Consider the following 20,000-nt stretch of genomic DNA (forward strand, 5'->3'; position numbering starts at 1 on the left):
TATATATATATATATATAACATTTTGATATAGGCTATTTCCAAAATTGAAATCATGCATATTGATGAAGTGTTTGACACACACATATAACTTGTGGTATGCATAGTTAGAGAGTCGGTCAATCTATGAAGCTTGAGAGAGATTTAAAGTATTACTTAAGAATTGCCCATACCAGGCTCTATTAGATTAATTGATAATTAAAAAAAAATTATAATCTTGCTTTATTATAGAACGGACCACAGATACAATCTCGATCGCCTACAAGAGCGACCGATTCTTTTCTTCGACCGGCTCGACCACAATCCAACCGGTCGTCCCGATCGGCTGAATTAAAGCATGTCATCTGGTCGGATTACCATAATATTTAAATTCAAATAAAACATATTTGGTATAAGATAAACACAATTAATTGTATTAAGAATAGTTTTCATAACCGTTCATTTTTTCCTGTAATTATATAAATAACGCCTCTATAAATAGGAGACAGAAATTGGCCTAATATCTCTCTTTCTATCCCTCTTTCTCCTGGCTCAAACTCTTAGATGTGTTCACGGAAGTAAACTCAGGATCCAACAATATATACATGCAATTGAAGTTTAGGGGTCAGATTTGTAAAATATATGAATTGAATGGTATGGATGTAAATTTTCCAACATAATACCAGTCCAGTCAGGTATGTGAATGGAGTGATGCATTCTGTTGCGTTGGGCTCACGCTTCGTCATTCCGCTGCGTAATCCACTGCGAAAGATTCAGTTGCCCCATTCCCCCTCCAGCCCCGTCAAGCTCTTCAGCCTCCTATCCGACTTGCATTCCCTCACCAAAATGGAGGTACTCCAATCACTACTCTTTAATCGTCTCTTTCGAGTAAGTTTATATGCATTCCCACGCCGTTTTAGTTTTTGTGATCAAACTTTAGGGTTCAGTTCATTCCGTGCTTTCTTTGATCTTCTTCCTTAGGATTCATTTCTCTATCTGGCTGTGAATTGGGGGTTCGATTTTCTGTTGGAAATTGTGGCAGATTGATAGGAGACTTGGATATAAGGGCGTCGGATTTTTTTCTCTTTTGGATTGGCGTACATCTTCTCCGGTTCAGGAAATAAAAATTAGTTTGCAGGGGAGATGATATTTGCTCTGTATACTGATTCTGTTCGTTGGTTGTCAATTGATTTTATTGAAGCTTCTGTATGGTGTTTTAAATCTAGAAGCATCTTTGAAGATTAGTGCAAAACTGGGCATGATCTGAATCAAGTTCTCTGAACTTTTTTCATTTTAAAATGAGGTGTTCGGTTGAGTTAAAGAAGCATTCTTATCTTTTTTGAACTCTGGCAAGACTTGCAGGAACTATGGTAAATGAGAATTAATGGTTTCAACTTACTTTTTTTTAAATTTCATTGAATAGTTTTGTAGGATGTTAGCCTATTGTGGGGATTGTTCCAATATATGATGGTTATTTGCTGGTTTAGCTGAAGAGTACCTTTCCAGTTTCTAGGTCTTGTTGGTTTGATGTTTCAGATCACCAATTCTTATTCGTGCTTGTTCAATGATTGTTGCTATTCATATTTTATTTTTGTTTTTCTTTTGACATGGTTTTTTTAAAATCAATATTTAATACTCAAATCTTACATGTTTACTAAAATATTGTTTAGGACCCTTTTTTATATATTGGACCCATGTATTTGTGTGTGCCACAATCCAAGGGCTGGGAATTTGCTGTGAATTTTGGTTTCTGGGTAAGAATTTGAAGATTGGAGGTGGAAAGGTGTTCTTTTTATTTTTTCAAGTAGTGAATATTTGGAGGTTACTTATGTAATTGGCCAGTAAAATTATTACTCTTTTGTAGAAATGCTTCTCTTCAAGTAAAATTTCCAATAAATGAAGTTAATTATCAAGATCCTACAGAATTTAGTGTTTGTTGAATGATAGGTAACTTTCACATGCAAAGAAATGAAGATGGAGGAATTGTAAAAAGTTTGGAGCACATTTTTGAATGTTTAAATTAATAAGAGGGAAATTTACATAAACAACACACAATTCTTAGGTATTTACATATCTAACACCCAAAGTTTGATATTTACAGCTACAACACAGTGTCAAACTTATGCATGAAAATGTTTATTTCACTTTTAAAAAGGCAATGATGGTGATATGTCAAAGATTTGAGTGATATGCATGTAAATATATATGTATAGGTATTAGATATGTAAATACATAAGAATTGCGTGGTATATATGTACATGACCCCCCATGAAGATAGTCCAGTGAAGAGAAATCAATTCTCCTATTTGTGGTACACTATCCGTAGTTTGTTATTCAAGGATTACCAACATAATGGGTTTCTCTCATTACTGTCAGAATTTCTGGACCGGTGGATTGGTTGACAAGAACAAAAAAATGGTGGAAAGTTTGGAGCGTTATGGTGTAATCAAGTCTAAGGAGGTGGCAGAAGTGATGGAAAGAATTGATAGGGGCGTTTTTGTACAAAGTGGCACTCCAGCTTATGTTGATAGTCCTATGCAAATTGGTTTCAATGCAACTATATCTGCTCCTCACATGCATGCAACTTGTCTAGAACTGTTGAAGCAGCATCTGCAACCTGGAATGCGAGCGCTAGATGTTGGTTCTGGTACGGATCTGTTGGAACCTTTCTTCAAATGGATTTTTGTCGTTATGATAGGGATAAATACTATTTTTTTTGCGTGTTTTGATATTTCGTGAATAACATGTTTAAAAAAATTGTCATTTAACTTTTTGAAATTAGTTAGTCTATTTGCTAGTCTATTTGCTTAGAACCAGGGTCTATTTGCTTAGAACCAGGTTTTTTTTTTTTTCTCCCTTCATATGCCACCTTTTAACCTTGAGTTTATATGCGTCTTTCTCTTTAATTTTTGGCAAACTTGCTTCCAAGTTTTTCTATTAACTATTTATTTCTTTTGGAAATTTAGCTTTACCTTCAAAAATTTGAAGCTTCGAGTTTATAAGTTTACACAACATATTTCTTAATTTTGTTTGTCTTCTACTAAAAAATTTGTATTCAATGATAAAATACTACTTTGGTTGAGCATTTTTGTTGATATGAAAAGTTATTTTCCATTTCATTTTGAAATAAATTCTGATATTTGTATTAAAGCCTAAAGTCTATCCATTAAAAATTGCCATTTAAATGTAAGAATGAAGGAAATAAGATCTCCTTAAAATTTTGAAGTCTAAATTAACTTATACTAATCAAGGAGAGAATATATTCTTAAAGTTTGAAAGTCTTGATAACTTTCTAGATTCTAGATAAGTTCTTCCTAGTTACAAAGACTGCCCAATACCGTAGCTTAAAATTTAGGGATCACCTAGAACTTCAAATTCAAATAAAAATCTACCGAAAATGGGATGAATGCACCAATCTATCCTCTCTTGGTTCCAGCAGACTGAGCTCAAGGGTATGAATTCCTTTGAAACTAGATCAACTACCCTTGATCTTATCCTAATTCAGTTGCTATCCATGAGTGTAGAACTTAATTTGGGAGGAAAAATCTTTCTTTTTAATTATTCACAAATAAGGTACATATATATAGGGAAATCAATCTCTCCTTATTTATAAATTTGCCAAACACATATCACCTAAATTAGGAATGGAAATAATTCTGAATAAAAAATAGAAAAACATAAAATAGGAAAGCAATGAGCCAAATGTTTCATAAGATATCTCAATCAAATCTTCCAAGATATGGAGGCGGTGAATGACTCATATGAGAAAGGTAAATATGAAAAGATTCAAATCTTCTCAGATTTCCACACTCCCCCTCAAGTTGGGTTGTAAATCTTGTAGAGATCGAACTTGGTATTGAATTCTGAGAAGTCTTTGGTGAAGACATCATCAACTTGTTGGCGTGTCAAGATGTAGCTTAGCTATATAATTCTCCATTGATCTTTTCAGAGATGAAGTGTCTATCATCTTTAATATGCGGTCATGTCATGATGCACAAATTTTTTGGCAATATTGATAGTTGCTTGACTATCCCAGAACATCTATATAGGCTTATTGAAAGAACATCCCGATTTCCTTGAATAATTTTTGATTCAAAATCCCTTCACAGATTTCCAAGGCAAGTGCCATCTATTTTGATTCTATACTGCTTCTTGAAACAACAACTTGCTTCTTACTTCTCTATGTAACTAGATTTCCTCTTATATATGAGCAATAACCTGTGGCGAACCTTCTATGAATGTGTTCTTCCACCCAGCTAACATCAATGTAAAGTTCCACTTTTCTATTTATAGTTTTTTAAAAAATTAATTCATAATCAAGAGCCTTTTTTAGAAATCTTAGAATCCCATAAACCATCTTTAAATGCTCTTCATTGGACTATTCATGTGTTGACTCACAATACTGATAAAATATGCAATATTTGACTCATTATGTGATAGATAGATGAGTTTTCTCTCCAATCTTTGATATCTTCTCTTATCCACATGTATACTTTCTTCTTCCCTATTAAACTTCTTGTTGGGTTCTATTGGAGTATCAGCTGCTTTGTATCCATCCATCTTTATTTTCTTTACTAGATCTAGGATGTATTTCCTCTGTGATATAACAAATTCTTTCTTGGACTTTGCTATCTTAATACCTAGAAAATATCTCATGTTCCTGAGTCTTTGATTTCAAACACTTTGTTTATTTTAATAATCTTTCTTTCATCATCACTATTAAGAATTATATCATCTATATATACAATCATTGCAACAATCTTATCTCCCTGATTGTATTTTATAAAAGTGTGATCGCTTGACCTTAAGAATATTCATTAGATTTTATAGTTTTAAAAAATCTTTTAAATCACGCTCTTACTGATTCCTTAGTTTGCATACTAGGTGTTTGTTAGAATAATTCTCAAGTCTTGATGGTATTCCCATGTACACTTCTTCTTCTAGATCTCCATTCAAGAAAATATTTTTTATGTTAATTTGATACATTCTTCATTCCTTGTTATTTGTTACTGAAAGAGCTCTGATAATATTCAATTTGATAATTCGTGCAAATCTCTTGATGGTCAATCTCATATGCTTGTGTGAAATCTTTTGCAACAAGTCTGTCTTTGAATCTCTCAATACTCTCATAAATTTTGTATTTTATGTTGAACACCCTTTTGCATACAACAGTCTTCTTATTTTGAGTGAGTTTAATAAGAAATCATGTGCCATTATATTGTAGTGTTCGAATCTTCTCTTCAACTACTTTTCTCCATTCTTGATTTTCAAGAGCTTCATGAATGATTGCACACTATCAAAGTTAGATATAAATGCTCTATAAGCTGAGGATAATTCCCATAAGCTATATATTCTTGAATTGGGTATCTATTACCGCTTTCCTCGTCATCAACACCAAAAGGAGAAAGGGATAACTCATGAGTTCTAGACTCCTCACTCAAAATTTCGGGTAAATGTGAACTCGGGTTTTGATTGGAGCAATTATGTTTTTGCAAGTTGTCTTTCACTTGCTCAAGATATTTCTTCCTCCTAGCGTACACACGAAGTTCTTTTTTGTGGGTTTCAGGTTGAATTGGTTGGATATCCTTAATAAGTAGGAGGGTAAGTTAGAAGAGTAAGAAGAGGAGCAGATGGGTTTGCCTTGTAGATGTCATCAAATGCATCCCAAAATTGATGTTCATTTGCACTTTTCCCCTGGATATTATATTTGAGATAGTAGGATTGATTTTAAAAAAATATAACATTCATGAAGTTGTAGTAGTTTTTTGGCACAGGAGAATAACACTTATGCCCCTTTTTGTTGGAGGTATACTCAAAGAAAATACACTTGATGAATTTCGGGTCAAGTTTTGTGCGGTTTGGTTGGCAAATGTGGACAAAAGAGGCAATCAAATATTTTTAGAAGAAGATTGCATGAGAATGCTCTAACATAATGTTATTTTCAAAATATTAAGATGCGTTTTGAATCCAAGAACCCTACTTGGCATTTATGTTTCTTTTATTTTATTTCAGAATTTTCTCCTTTCCATATTTAAGATTAGATATATTAGGAAAATATGTTCTTACTCTTACATGGAGAAGCTGCTCCACGATATTGTTCTCCATGTTCGTGGAGTTGTGGAGGAGTGCACATACTGGTTAAGGGATCTCGATGCTTTTGATTGAAAACTAAACTGCTTTTTGAAAAGCAACACATCAAACGAATTCTCCATTATTTGCTCAAGACATTTGTTCTTTTACATTAGTTTTATAAAAATTGCAATGTTCAACTGTAATTGGTAGTTTAGTTAAACTTAGATTTAAAAGAAGCTTATTTTTCTTATGGCATGTACAGGAACTGGGTACTTAACAGCTTGCTTTGCAATCATGGTTGGACCTCAAGGACGCGCAGTAGGTGTTGAGCATATTCCAGAGCTTGTTTCTTTTTCAATTGAGAACATAAAAAAAAGTGCAGCATCTTCATTACTGGAAGGATCACTATCGGTGCATATTTCTGGTAATTTCACCTTTTTTCATCAAATTTTATTCACAGCTTCTGCATTTATTATGCATATTACACGAACTGATAGCACACGGCATGTAGAATTCTTCCATATCCACCCAATTCCTATGTACTTATGTATCAAACATCTAAACTTTACTTTTTGCGTTTATACAACCCAAATCTTTCACATCAGATAAAAAATATCAGTATTCTAACTTTTAAGAAAGTGAAATACCTTTTTTCATGCATAGGAAAGGTGATGTATATGTACAAATTAAAATTTAGGTTTTAGATATGTAGATACGTAGGAATTAAGTGGTATGCATGTAAATCCATTTTTTTCCAAAAAATTCAAGTTTCAGCTTCAATATTTGTCATTAAGAACTATATAAAAGGGCATTGTATTATAATTAATTTGCGTGTTGATTGAGGCCTATAAAATATTAGAGTATCAATGAGAGACCTTATTGATATGCAAAAAAATGCGGAAATGAAGAAATTTACCGAACAACAATAAAAAGCAAAAGATTTACATGGTTCATCGTTGAATTGATTCGTCTACGTCCACAGGGAGGGAAAAACCACTAGCACTGTATGGGGAGAGAAAAATGGCTTGAGGTTACAACTTTTACACTTTTCACCACACCTCTTTCATGAACCCTAAGTTCCTTTTATAGAAAAGAATTATAGCATACAAGTAAATTAAGCAAAAAGACCAAATTATCTCTAATTACAATAAAAATCATAAATACAACAATCTCTATCTCATCTCTTACTTCTAGATAAGTGAGAGATGACCAAATGAGCTCTAAACTCCAATTCAACTACACCAAGATGGTTGCTTGCACATCTCTTCACCCGAAGGGATCAAACCTCGCATAGTTCTTCAAAATGTCTGATTATGCAATTAGTCCTTAGCTCAGATGTTTACAGGTCCGTAGTAGGTGAACTTCTGGACTGGTAGTACTTTCGTGAGCATGTCCGTTGGATTCTCCTTTGTATCTACCTTCTTTTATAAAATATTATCATCATCAATCAAGTCCCGAACAAAGTGATACTTCACATTAATGTGCTTGGTACCAGCATGATAAACTGGATTTGTGGCCACGACCATTGCACTCTGATTGTAACAAAACACCGCCAGAGATTCCTGATCAACTCTCAAGTCATCCAATAGGTTTTGCATCTATATCACTTCCTACATCGCCTCTGTGATTGTCATGTACTCAGCCTCCGTAGTAGACAACACAACAGTAGGCGAAAGAACATGTCTTCAACTGATTGGACCTTCTGCCAATGTGAATAAATAGACAGTCGTAGATCTCCAACTATTCATATCACCTGCATAGTTTGAGTTGATATAACCTACACACAAATCTGTAATAGATGATCGTCTCTCAAACACCAAGTCAACATCAATTGTACTCTTCAAATACCTCAAAATACTCTTCACAGTCTGTTAATGTTTCCTTTTTGGATTATGTGTGATCTTGCTCACAACACCAACTGCTTGTGCAATGTTTAATCTAGTACAAACCATGAAATACATTAGACTGTCCACTGCACTAGCATAAGGAACTTATGTCATTTTTAGGACACTGATTTTAACTTAACTGAAAGTGAGATTCAATTGGTAGTCTCATCGTTTTGCTCGAGTCATCAACCCCAAATTTATTCAACACCTTCCGCACATAAGCTCTTTGCGAAAGTCAAATCTTTCCAGTTGTCTTGTCCCTGAAAATCTCAATGCCAAGAATTTTGCAAGCTTTTTACACAACTCTTGTTTCAAAATGTTTAGTCTGTTGATTTTTCATCCTATCAACCTCAATTTGACTAGCAGATGCAATCAACATATCATCATGTAGAATCAAGCGAATAAACTCATCGTTGGCCAACTTCTTGAAATATGCACAATGATCATGCTGACTACTCTTGTACTCCAGTCCCCTCATGAACTGATAAAGTTATTTATACCACTGTCGTGGTGACTGCTTCAACCCATAGAAAGGCTTGCCCAGTTTTTAAACCAAGACTTTTGATGCTCCATATCTAGGTGGCTGCAACATATAAATTTTTTGTAATTCCCCGTGTATAACAATCTTCACATCAAGTTGTTCCAAGATCAGTTCTTACTGTACTATAAGTGCTAAGATAACACATATTGAGGGATGCTTGACCACTGGAGAAAACTCATTATTATAATTAATTCATTCTCGTTGTGCAAAGCCTTTTGCCACTAATTTTGTCTTGTATCTTACAATAGCTCCATGAGATCTTTTTTTATTTGCATACACCCATTTGCAACCATGGCTTTCCTTCGCGGAGGAAGTTTCACCAACCTCTAAGTACCATTCTTTCGAAGAGACTCCATCTCTTCAACTATTGTCGCTCTCTAAAGATCACAGTTTGGACTATGCATCGTTTCTTTGTAGTGATAAGTTATTTCTGTCTCTGTAGCTGAAAGTGCAAATGCAATGTGATTCCTCAACCAAGCTGGATTTAGGACATTATGGCGCCTAATCCTGCTCCTAGCAATAGATTTTTTAGCACGAGTGTCATCCTCAACATTTTATTTTACCTCCTCCCGAGTACTATCAATAGATACCTCTCGAGTTGCAACTGAATCAGGTATCAGAGTCGGAGTGGATGAACTCTGTGGAACAAATGAAATTGCATCAAACTTCAACTTCTGCTGCATATTTGTGATCCCAGTAGAACTCTCCGCCTGCTTGAGTCTCGATTTGTCAACATAACAACTCTTGCTGATGACAACCTTTCTTTCTGACTGATCATACAACTTGAAGCCCTTGACTCCACGCCTGAAGCCAATGAAAATAAGCTTTTTTGTTTATTCTAATTTAATATTTTGCACGTGGTAGCAAGCTCAACACCCAAATACTCTCATGTGCTCATAATCTCTAGCAGGATGTCCTGATCGCATCTCCTTTGGGATTTTCTTCCCAATAGGTGCTGAAGGTAGACAATTCGCCAAGTGACATGCATAGTCTATGGCTTCGACCCAATAAACTCTATTCAACCCAGAATTGGATAACATACACCGAGCTTTCTCCACCAAATTCCATTTCATCTTCTCTGTCATCCTGTTTTGTTGTGGTGTCTCTCAAACATTGACGTGATACTCTATCCCAACTCCCCGACACTATTACAAGAACGCATTTGAAATGCGTTCTCCACCAATGTTTGATCATATACTCCAGATCTTTTTACTAGTCTGAGTCTCAATCCACTTTTTCCAAGTTGTGAAAATCTTCAACACCTTGTAGTTGCACTTCTTGGTGTACACCTAACATTCATTGAGTAATCATTAATAAAAGAGACTATTTCTTCGTCTGTTGAATGTTGTCGTCTTAGTAGGACCCCAAACATCTATGTGAACATACTTTAAAATACATTTTATATTGTGGATGACACTACCAAAAAATAAAATTGTTTTTTTTTCGAATATACAATATTCACAAAAATCAAGCTTGTAGATGCTCGCTCCTTAATCAATTTGTGTTTCACAAAAAGTCTGAAGTGAAGCATCACCAGCTTGAGATAAACACATGTCATAACGTAGTGGCATCACAAAAATCATCATAAAAAAAAAAACCGTTTCAATCACTGTACTACGCTGAAGAAAGTAAATGTTGTGATGATAAACTCCCTTCATAAAAACCAACGTTTTTTGACATATCTTCATAATTTTTGCTTCAATAACTACCTTGTAACCCTTGGACTCTAAAGCCCAACTGACAACAAATTCTTCTTGATATATATAGCATGTTTAACATTAGTCAGCTCTCTTGCAGTACTATTAAGTGTCCTAATAAAGATGCTACCTATTCAATAGTACGACAAACTTGATCGTTGCCTATAATCACTGCATCGCTATCCAACTCTTATACGTACAAAACCACCTTCGATGAAAATAAATGTGAAAGACAGCACCTGTGTCCAAAATCCAGTACAAATAATCTATAAATAAACTGTGAGAAACTATAAATAACGATATATTTGAATCCGTTTCTTCACATCTTTCCACAATAACGGTGTCTCTTTGATCAGGTGCAACTTTCTTTTCCTTTTCCTTCAGGTTCAGGCAATCTTTCTTCCAATGATTAGTCTCTAAATAGAAAACATACTGATTTTTTCCTAGACTGCGCCCACGTGACTTGCCCTGCTTTTGAGAAGTGTCGTCGTTGTCAATTTTTTTGTCGAATTCTTCTTCTAATTCTCAGGTGACTTCATCTTTGCGGACTCATTGTCACTTCAATGGAACTCGTGATTCAATAGCGTCGTAGTTACTTCGTCATAATTTAAGACCTCGTTCCCGTGAATAAGTGTCATCGTGAAGTTTTCGTATTCATCTGGGAGCGAATTCGACGTAAGTATTGTCTTGTCTTTATCTCCAACATTTTCATCTGAATTTACATACCTGCTAACAACATTGTGAAATTATTCAAGTACTCATCAATAATAACCCCTGTCTCATTTGAAATTTCTAAAGTCGACGATTCATAAGAAGACGATTCTCCATGCTCTTTGTGAGATTTTGTTCACCAGCATTCTCCACAATTTCCCCGCAGAAGTCTCCATCATCACTCAATATTTGATCTCGTAAGTCAACAATTTCGGATTAAACTGCAATCACTCTGGTTTATCTTCACTAATATCTTTGACATCTCTACAAGACATTCATCGCTATCCAAGCCTTTCTCCAGATTCAAAGAATGCGGCCCATCCATCATCACACATTGTCACATGCCAAAGTTTTCTTTGTCGTAAAATTTTGGTCTCCTGATGAATCAAGTTTTTCATCGTCATAGTGGATATTAAAGAATCGTACATCGTGTTATCATTCATTCTTATCACTGTTAGAATTTTTTTTAAAAAATATTCCCTATAAGAATAAAATATTGCACAGATATTCTTTCCTCTTATTTTGGAAACCCGAAAAAACAAAAAAATTCACCTGAAAGAAAAAATAAAATAAATTTTTTATTAAAAAAAATTTCTTTTTTTACTTTTTTTTTTTCTATTTATGAAATTCCCCCTTTTTTCTTGAAATTCCATCTTCCTTTTTTTAAATAGGTTTCTTTTTTTTTTTCTGTTCCATGAATTTTTTTGGTTGGACTCCAGACCAATTGGACCGCTCTTGTCACGGTCAAAACCTCCTTAAACACCACCGGTCACCGCTGAAATTGCTGTTTGTCGCTGTCATAACTATCATAGTATTCCCTGTTTGTTTTTTCGCAGACGCTACACATTGCAATCACATTGATGCTCTTATTGTGATCCTTGCTACCGCGCTAAATCTTTGCGTCTGAGCCATTGGTCTATCGCCGGTTCGTTGTTGAATCTCTGAATCTGCTAGCAAAGTACGTTGGACCATCTGTAGCAAAAAATGCCAACAACACACGCTAGATTTGCTGTTGTCGAAGTAGAACCACACTCCGATCACGAACCCGAAACTCTTATACCAATTGTTATGCGTAAACGAAATAATTCGCACAACAACAGTCAAACATAAAAGATTTTCGTGGTTCGGCGTTGAATTGATTAACCCGCGTCCACATGGAGGGGGATCTACTAGGACCGGATGGGAGAAAGAAAAATGGCTTGACGTTACAATTCTACACTTCTCACCTTACCTCTCTCATGAATCCTAAATCCCTTTTATGGAGGAGGATTATGGCATACTTGGTAAATGAAGTCAAAAGACTAAATTACCCCTAATTATAATAAAAACCATAAATACAACACTTATGCTAAAGGTGAGTGCAGCACTTCTGTTGTTTGCACTAAAGGTGAAGGGTGTATAAAGAGAAAATAAGGTAATTATTGAGACGATGAATGCTCAAGGTGATGGACGATTTTCTGCTTTAATGAGGGAATTCAACTTAAGTTTGATGCGAAGATATAATAGTGTGAAAGATACATTATAATATTATAGCAACTATTCTATATGTTGCCAATTTGAACTTACTTCAGACTCAAAGCTTATTCAAATTAAATGCAATTTGGTAAAAAATCAAAGAAGGAAAACTGATCAACTCAAACTGTCAAGCAACATCTAAATTAATGCAATGTATGCACCAGCTGAATCTGTAATATTGCACAAAAGCTTAGGAGAAAATGACATTATCTGCATTATAGGTGGTAAATTTAGGAGAATGATAGGGGCTCTATATAAACCCTGCTTAAGCGACTTTTTCTGTTGGAAAATCAGTGGAGCCTATGTAAACACAGAAGCAAATAAACTTAGGAAACAGTAATAAAGATCATTCTTCAAAACCACTAAAGAATTTTATAAAATTCACTCAACTAATGGCTACATCGCATTTCTTTGAACTTCCATTGTGAAAAATTACATGCTGGAACTTCTGCGAAAATTTAGAGCAAGTGAGAAATGCAATGAAAATTTTAAATCGTTTTGATAAAGTAATAGCAGATCTACATGCATACAACATATTTCGTATGCATTTACATATCTACCACCTAAATTTTGACATCTACATGTATAATACTTAAATCTTTATCATCACATAAAAAAATATCGCTATTAGTAGTTTTTTTTTTGTGAAGTGAAATGTGCATTTTCATGCATAGGTTTTGATGTCATTAGGACACTTTTTAAGGGCCTTCCTAGATAAAAAATTTTTATGTGGACTTCGGACGTAGCTCTTCGTGCGGACTGTCAGAAATATACCGCCATGTGTGCTATATTGAGCCCACCTAAAAAAATATTAAATTGAAACCACAGACTCTGCAATAACCCCGAAATAATCCCGAAAGAACCCCAGAATAACCTCTGCGGTGTTATTTCGGGGTTATTGAAGTGAAATATATGAGCTTCTCTTCAATAACCCCGAAATAACCTCCACGATGCAGCACACGGCATATTATTGGAGTCCGCACGTAGAGCTACGTCCGGAGTCCCGACATTAAATTTTTCCCCTTCCTTGACTCCCAAGGGTGGAGATCTCCGGGCACACCTTTGTAGGGCGCAAATTAAGCCGCCGAACTCAACACATACTAATATTGTAATTCTTCGCTTGAGCTAAATTCTCAACTAATCGATCGCCCGATTGCAGACGGGCGGCTTGGTTGGGCAGAGCTTGCACCATATGATGCCATACATGTTGGTGCGGCGGCCGCTGAAATTCCCGACGCACTCGTTGAGCAGCTAAAGCCAGGCGGCCGAATGGTTATTCCAGTTGGTACCATATTCCAGGATCTCAAAGTTATTGATAAAAAACTTGATGGATCTATCAGCACTCATATTGAAACATCTGTAAGATATGTTCCACTGACTAGCAAAGATGCCCAGCTACGCGGCTGAACAGCTCTAGCTTCTTTATTACACCTGTTTTATTTTCTTTTAATATTTGTATGTTTTCTTTATAATAAAGTGGAGGTTTTGGCAGACTTTAAGAGTATGTTGTTCTTAAGATTTATATTGGGGTCATAATAGAAAGTGCAAATAATGTTTGTGCATTTTTGAGTTGTCTATGCTTTTTTGAAAAATATGTACTCATCATTTATGTTTTCTATACTTCTAATCTTGTTGGTAAAATTTTCAAATGTTCAAAATTTCATTCAATGAATTGAATTTATGAAATTTTGGATTTAATGTCCGAATTTTGCCTCCCATTCATGTTAAATCTTGATTTAATAAATCCAGCAAGGAGGCCGGATCTAATAAATCCGGGTTTACTAAATCTTACTAACGACAAGCAATCAAAAGCCTTAAGCATTCTTCTTATATATACTTGAATAAAATCTGATTAATTTGAAGTTGATTATATATTGTTGATAGCAAAATATTATAATTTAATTTTAATGTGCATGTGACATAGCTTGATGGTTTTTATTTATATTTTAATGATTCAAGAAAATTTACTTATGACATATGTATTACCTTATTTAATTGGATTAAACTAACTAGATATAAATTCAAAATTCATTTTTTTGTTTATTTGTTTAGATTTATAAAATCATTTGTTAAAATTTTATTTGTTTATATGGAATACTTAATTAATTCATATAAACAGGTCAGGTACATGTTAAACATGACCATCCAAATATTCAAACATATCAAGAATGTATATGCACGTGAAACTTCAACTTGAGCTCGAGCCAAACATTAACTTGTAATATAACCAAGCTAGCAAGGTTCAATTCATGATATACTCGACTCGATAACATTATGTACACGAAGGCTGGAGGACAAAGACAACCACTGATTAATTTTCTAAATATAAGGAGCTTTTATTTGCCCATTCATTGTTCCAAGTGGGGCACGTAGCAAGACAAAATATTTTACGAATTATTTGCAGTGAGAAAGCTACCCCAAATATTATCTTCAATTTTATCTCATCTATACAAAAATTCATCATACACATTTTTTGTGAGTTATTTTTTATCAATTGAGTTAAAATAATAATAATTTGAGAAATGACAATATCAAAACAACTCCCATCCAACGAAAAAATATTATCTCAAGAGTACTGATGTATCAGTACTCCAATGGGAAGATGCCACATATGCAATGATCCCAGCATAATGCCACGTGACACCTCCCAATTGAAGTCCTGTGCATCAGTACTCCTGAGGTAATATTTTTTTTCATCCAACATCAATTATAACAATGTTGGTGGATACCCACCATGCCTAGAAGAAGATAGATTATGAAAAAAAAATAATAGTTATATTATATTATTGATTTATCCTAATTAAAAAAAAGGTGCAAAAATTTTTATATCTCATTGCGCCATGAATTTAATAATTTTTTTTGAAGGAGTTAACGGCCAATGCCATCATTTCTTATCAACAGTTATGTGTTCTATAAATGAACCCGATCTACTTATCATTCTGGCTCAATAAGAATTCATTCATATTCATTTGATTAAGTAATTGAACAAATTTAAATACTCTTATAATTGCTCAATTGTTAAATAAGTAGATTTGAACACCTTCGACTTATTTATGTACGCAGACAATTTCATTTAAAACTCACACAGAAGCCCATAAGAAGCTACCAATCACATCAATTTTTTATGTATCTAAATATCCAACATATAAAAACAACTTAAAATGCCATATTTTTTAAATTCAAGCAGGCCAAAGCATAGGTTTTTAATCTAAATATTGATTTTAGTTGGACAAATCAGCAAAAAAAACATAGAATAATTCAAAACAATTCCGGCTCAACAGAATACAAAATTCAAAAGTACAAATACAGCTATTAAAAAAACAAACAAACTTACTGCCATGCAAGAAAACAATTCAACATATAACAATAAGGGGAAAAAAGATGAGGAAAGCAAAGGCTGAATCACACTACTCATCTTCCTGGCTGCGTAGCCTGGCAAGCTTGTTGGTGACCACAATATCAAGCTGTGCTGCTCGCTCCACAATATCCTTTCGTTTCCTGGTTGAAACATTGTGTGCAATCTCCGCACAGTAGGTCCTGACAACATACATGAATTAAAAACAGCAACATAAATAAGAGAAATTTACACAACATACATACCACCACACAATTATTATTTATTTACATATTTAAACCCCAAAGTTTGATATTTACACTCTTGCATGAAAGGGTTTAGTTCACTTTTTAAAAAGACTGTGATGGTGGGTATTTTTGATGTGATGTTAAAGATACGAATGGTATGCTTGTAAATATGAATATTTAGGTGTTATATATGTAAATAAATAATTGTGTGGTATGTATATAAAATGTCCCTACAAATAATAAAGTGACATTTACAGAGATACCACTTAATTCCGATGCATTTACATGCTAACACCTAAACTTTGCTTCTTGCATTATACCACCCAAATCTTTATATCACATAAAAATCCAATTCTTCCAACTTTTAAATACACCTTATCATGCACAAGAAAGGCGGCATACATGTAAAAATTGATGTTTAGGGTTTAGCTATGTAAATACATATGACATGCAAATCTTCTAATAATTGAATATCAAGTTTTTTTTTTTAGTGTGTTAATTTAGAGAGTCTAGCTCTAAACCTGTTGTGCATCATGAGCAACTCTAGCTCGGAAACATTGTGAACTAAAAATTTCTTGAACTTGTTGGGCAAATAATGGCGGGTTTTCTTGTCAGAGCCGTAGCCGATGTTGGGCATCAAAGTGCATCCCTTGAACTTTCTCCTCACACGGGAGTCGATACCTTTAGGCCGCCTCCAGTTTGGCTGTTAAAATGAGCATATTATTATTTATAAATACATCATCTATTCAAAATTTTTAGCCTTTATACAACTAGAATCATCTGATTGAAATTTGAGTTATTACAACAAACACTGAAAATCGGACATGAATATTACATGTGGAATTCACACCATACTATAATCAAATACCACCAAATCCACACTTAACTCATCCGCATGTAATATTTTTGTGAAAAACAGACCGAAATCCAAATAGCATGAAGAGTTAAAGTTTGAAAGGTTCAACCAAATGTTAACAAGAGATTAATCCATGATCAGCCAAAACTTTAAATATATTGTTTTGGCCTAAACTTAAAACTAACATTTCAACCACTCAAATTTATTTTCTCTTGAAACAGGAGTGCTCAAACCGTTATATTTAAAATTTTGGGTGGTTAAATGTAAAATTTGAAGTTTGGGGTACCAATCTTTTGTATTTTAAGGTTTGGGTGGTCACATGTAATAAATCCCGTTAAAATTACTTTATTAATAAATAAATATCAATAATAATGATTTCATGAAAAATAGAACATGCCCATGAAATATCTTACCTTTAAATTTTTCTATATTTAAATGACTAGCCTTTTCTTCTTAGGTCATAATTGAAATTTAAATATAAAATAAAAATTTCTATTTCCAATTAGAAAACACTAAAACTAAAAAAGTATTGAAATGTAAAAGTACTCGGTACCTAATTAAATAAATACAATGTAAGTTAGTTTAGACATTATTGTTATTTAGAAATTTTCAATTTTAAACTATTTACATTAATATAAAATTTTCAATTAGCAAGGGAAGGTTTTAAGTTTCTGATTTGATCATGAAAAGAACCAGGCGAATCAACAAACTGAGGGTTCATCAGTTAAATAATCCAACCTCTGGTTCTACACAATTTTTTCAAGTTCTTATCCAAATTAGTTTGACTGTTGGATTGAACAGCAAAAAATTTATTCGCACCAAAACCAGTCGAACTGGCAGATTAGATTAGATTGTTGAATCCTTGATTACACAACTCATGAAATGTGATGGGATCTCATTGATAGATTTCTAGAATTTTGATGATCTCTCAAAGGGTTTTAGGAAGTTTCGTTCAAAAATCCTAAATATGGCATAATTGAATGATGAATTGATGGAAAGATTACATTGGAAAGATGGTCAAAATCAAAATTAACAAGAATCAATAATAAATATTAAACAAAAAAAAGAAACTAATATTATAACTTAAACTATGTGGAAGTATATAATGGATTACTAAAAATACATATTTCTTTCGTTTAACAATACCAAATCAGCAACAGAAATTAAAACAAAACAAAACTTCAAAGGTTAAAACATCGGTAGTCAAAATCAAGTACTACAAGGGTACTATGCTATGAGAAAAAATCATGAAGACTCGACAGTAAATTTATAAAACCATAATTAAGTCAAGAATGATGCATGAATACAAGTACAGAGCAACAAATAAATTATACTAAGATTGATATTAAACAGGTCAATCATGAAAGAGCTAAGAAAATTAAGATTGATATATACCAAATCTAAGAAGCATGCACCGAGGGATGATTACATCCAAAAAATGATGGGAGCAACAATTATTGAAAATAAGAAACATTATTATGGGCGGATAAAATTGATGCGGAAGTATGCAAAAAAGCAACTTTGATTAAAAAATTGTGAAAAAAAACTATCCAAAATAGTTTTCACACCTTATGTGGCTATTAAACAGAGAAATGGAGAATAACGATTTGTAAAGTTGATTGTATAGTTGAGATAAAAATCATGACTTGTGACTGCGATAACGATCATCACGACCAATAGATAAATCTAAAAATATCAAGATTAGGAACTTTACTTAAGTTTGTTCGCCTAAAAGCTGGGTATACATTAAAATATCATTAAAATATCAACTAAAAATTTACTGGCAACGAACTCCATTTACCTAACACGATACTGCATCTTACTACATTTTTAACATGAGCATTTTTCAAAAATATACGACAAAAATGATAAATTAATTATTTCTTGCTGATCAACATATTTTGACAAAATAAAATAAAAATAGAATTATGTGCTACTTTGATGACATTATATAAACATATAGTACATTAACCAAATTTGCAAAAAAAAAAAAAATTAATATAGAAATAGAAATTTAACATAGTTGAAAATCGATCTATGAATCTTAACAACTAAATGTAATCAAGATTTTAGAAATCCGTGAATAATCTTGATGATATAGTAACACATATTATAATATTTCATAGCCAATAGTGATGTGTGCTCATCTAACAATTTGATTGTTGTCAGAAACTCGATGCAAATGATTCTTATAACAAATTTGTGCTCATCTAACAATTGATAATACTCAGAAACTCAACTCAACGCATGACTGACAACTATAGCAAAATTTTATATCATATTACAAATTGATGTAGAAAGAAGAAATAAAATAAGAAAAAATCGAGTAAGATGTAAAGAAAAAACGTTAGAAGAATAATAAAACTACAGCACCCTTCTGGTAAACAATTAACTTTGAAAAATGTAAAGTGTCATCAACAAGAAAATATAATGTGTAATGATCACACAGCCGGATGACAGTGAATCACAGTAAAACTCTATAAAAATAGCTTCACCAATCAATAAAAGAGAACCTTGACAACAGCTAATTTATGGGGAAAAAAAAGATATACGACTACCTTAATAAAGTGTATAGTAACGCTAATGTTCAAGTAAATTCTATAAAATATAAGTATTTACATCAAAATCCAATAAACATAAAAAATGAGAAAAACCAACTAATAAATGCTTAAAATCATCAATCATACCTAAACTCGATATGATAGCTGCAAATTGAAAAAAGTGGCATGCAGAAGAAAGGTGTAATTAAGCAATTCAAAATATCATTATACCAAACAGAACTTAACCACATGTTTTCAGCGTAAATTCATAAGCAGCCAAAGTTGTATAATTTCAATAACAACTGTTTTAGAATGAACAGACAGAAGTGCAAAAACTCCACCGAAAAAAAAAAATTGATTAACGCCGTAAGCCCGATTCTGATGCTCAAGCCAGGAGGAAAAAAGAGTCATGAAATAAAACAAAAGAATGATGAATCAAAAGGGTATTTACATGCATACCACACAATTATTATTTATTAACAAATCTAACACTTTTATTTTCAGATTCATAAATATTACACCATGATGTCTAATATCGCATCAAAAATATTACAGTTACTAATTTTATAAAAGTGGAATGCACATTTCATGCATTAGTTCATTATACCAAAGTGTTACAGACA

At 33.2% G+C, this 20,000-nt stretch overlaps 2 protein-coding genes across 6 annotated transcripts in view; one reads left to right on the forward strand and one right to left on the reverse strand.

The window, feature by feature from the left end:
* Positions 1-663: 663 nt before the first annotated feature.
* LOC110030873 (protein-L-isoaspartate O-methyltransferase 1-like) lies at positions 664-13,961 on the forward strand. 2 transcript variants are annotated; one of them, XM_020733825.1, is made up of 4 exons: positions 664-865; positions 2,354-2,624; positions 6,312-6,473; positions 13,559-13,961. In XM_020733825.1, exons 1-4 carry the CDS (start codon positions 689-691, stop codon positions 13,804-13,806), a joined length of 858 nt encoding a protein of 285 aa, XP_020589484.1. In that variant the 5' UTR covers positions 664-688; the 3' UTR covers positions 13,807-13,961. The 2 variants fall into 2 exon arrangements, with proteins under 2 accessions (XP_020589484.1, XP_020589485.1); XM_020733826.1 differs by having other exon boundaries at positions 664-829.
* Positions 13,962-15,648: 1,687 nt separating this feature from the next.
* LOC110030874 (60S ribosomal protein L32-1) overlaps positions 15,649-20,000 on the reverse strand; it is a 6,163-nt gene continuing 1,811 nt past the window's right edge. For all 4 annotated transcript variants that reach the window (XM_020733830.1, XM_020733827.1, XM_020733829.1 and 1 more), the window contains exons 3-4: positions 16,503-16,684; positions 15,649-15,936 (exon numbers count right to left, since the gene is read on the reverse strand). In XM_020733830.1, the coding sequence (XP_020589489.1) occupies positions 15,807-15,936; positions 16,503-16,684 (312 nt within the window). In that variant the 3' untranslated portion in view covers positions 15,649-15,806. The remainder of the gene's footprint in view (positions 15,937-16,502; positions 16,685-20,000) is intronic.

This window comes from Phalaenopsis equestris, unplaced genomic scaffold, assembly GCF_001263595.1.
Source record: "Phalaenopsis equestris unplaced genomic scaffold, ASM126359v1 Scaffold000761, whole genome shotgun sequence".
Lineage (NCBI taxonomy): Eukaryota > Viridiplantae > Streptophyta > Magnoliopsida > Asparagales > Orchidaceae > Phalaenopsis > Phalaenopsis equestris.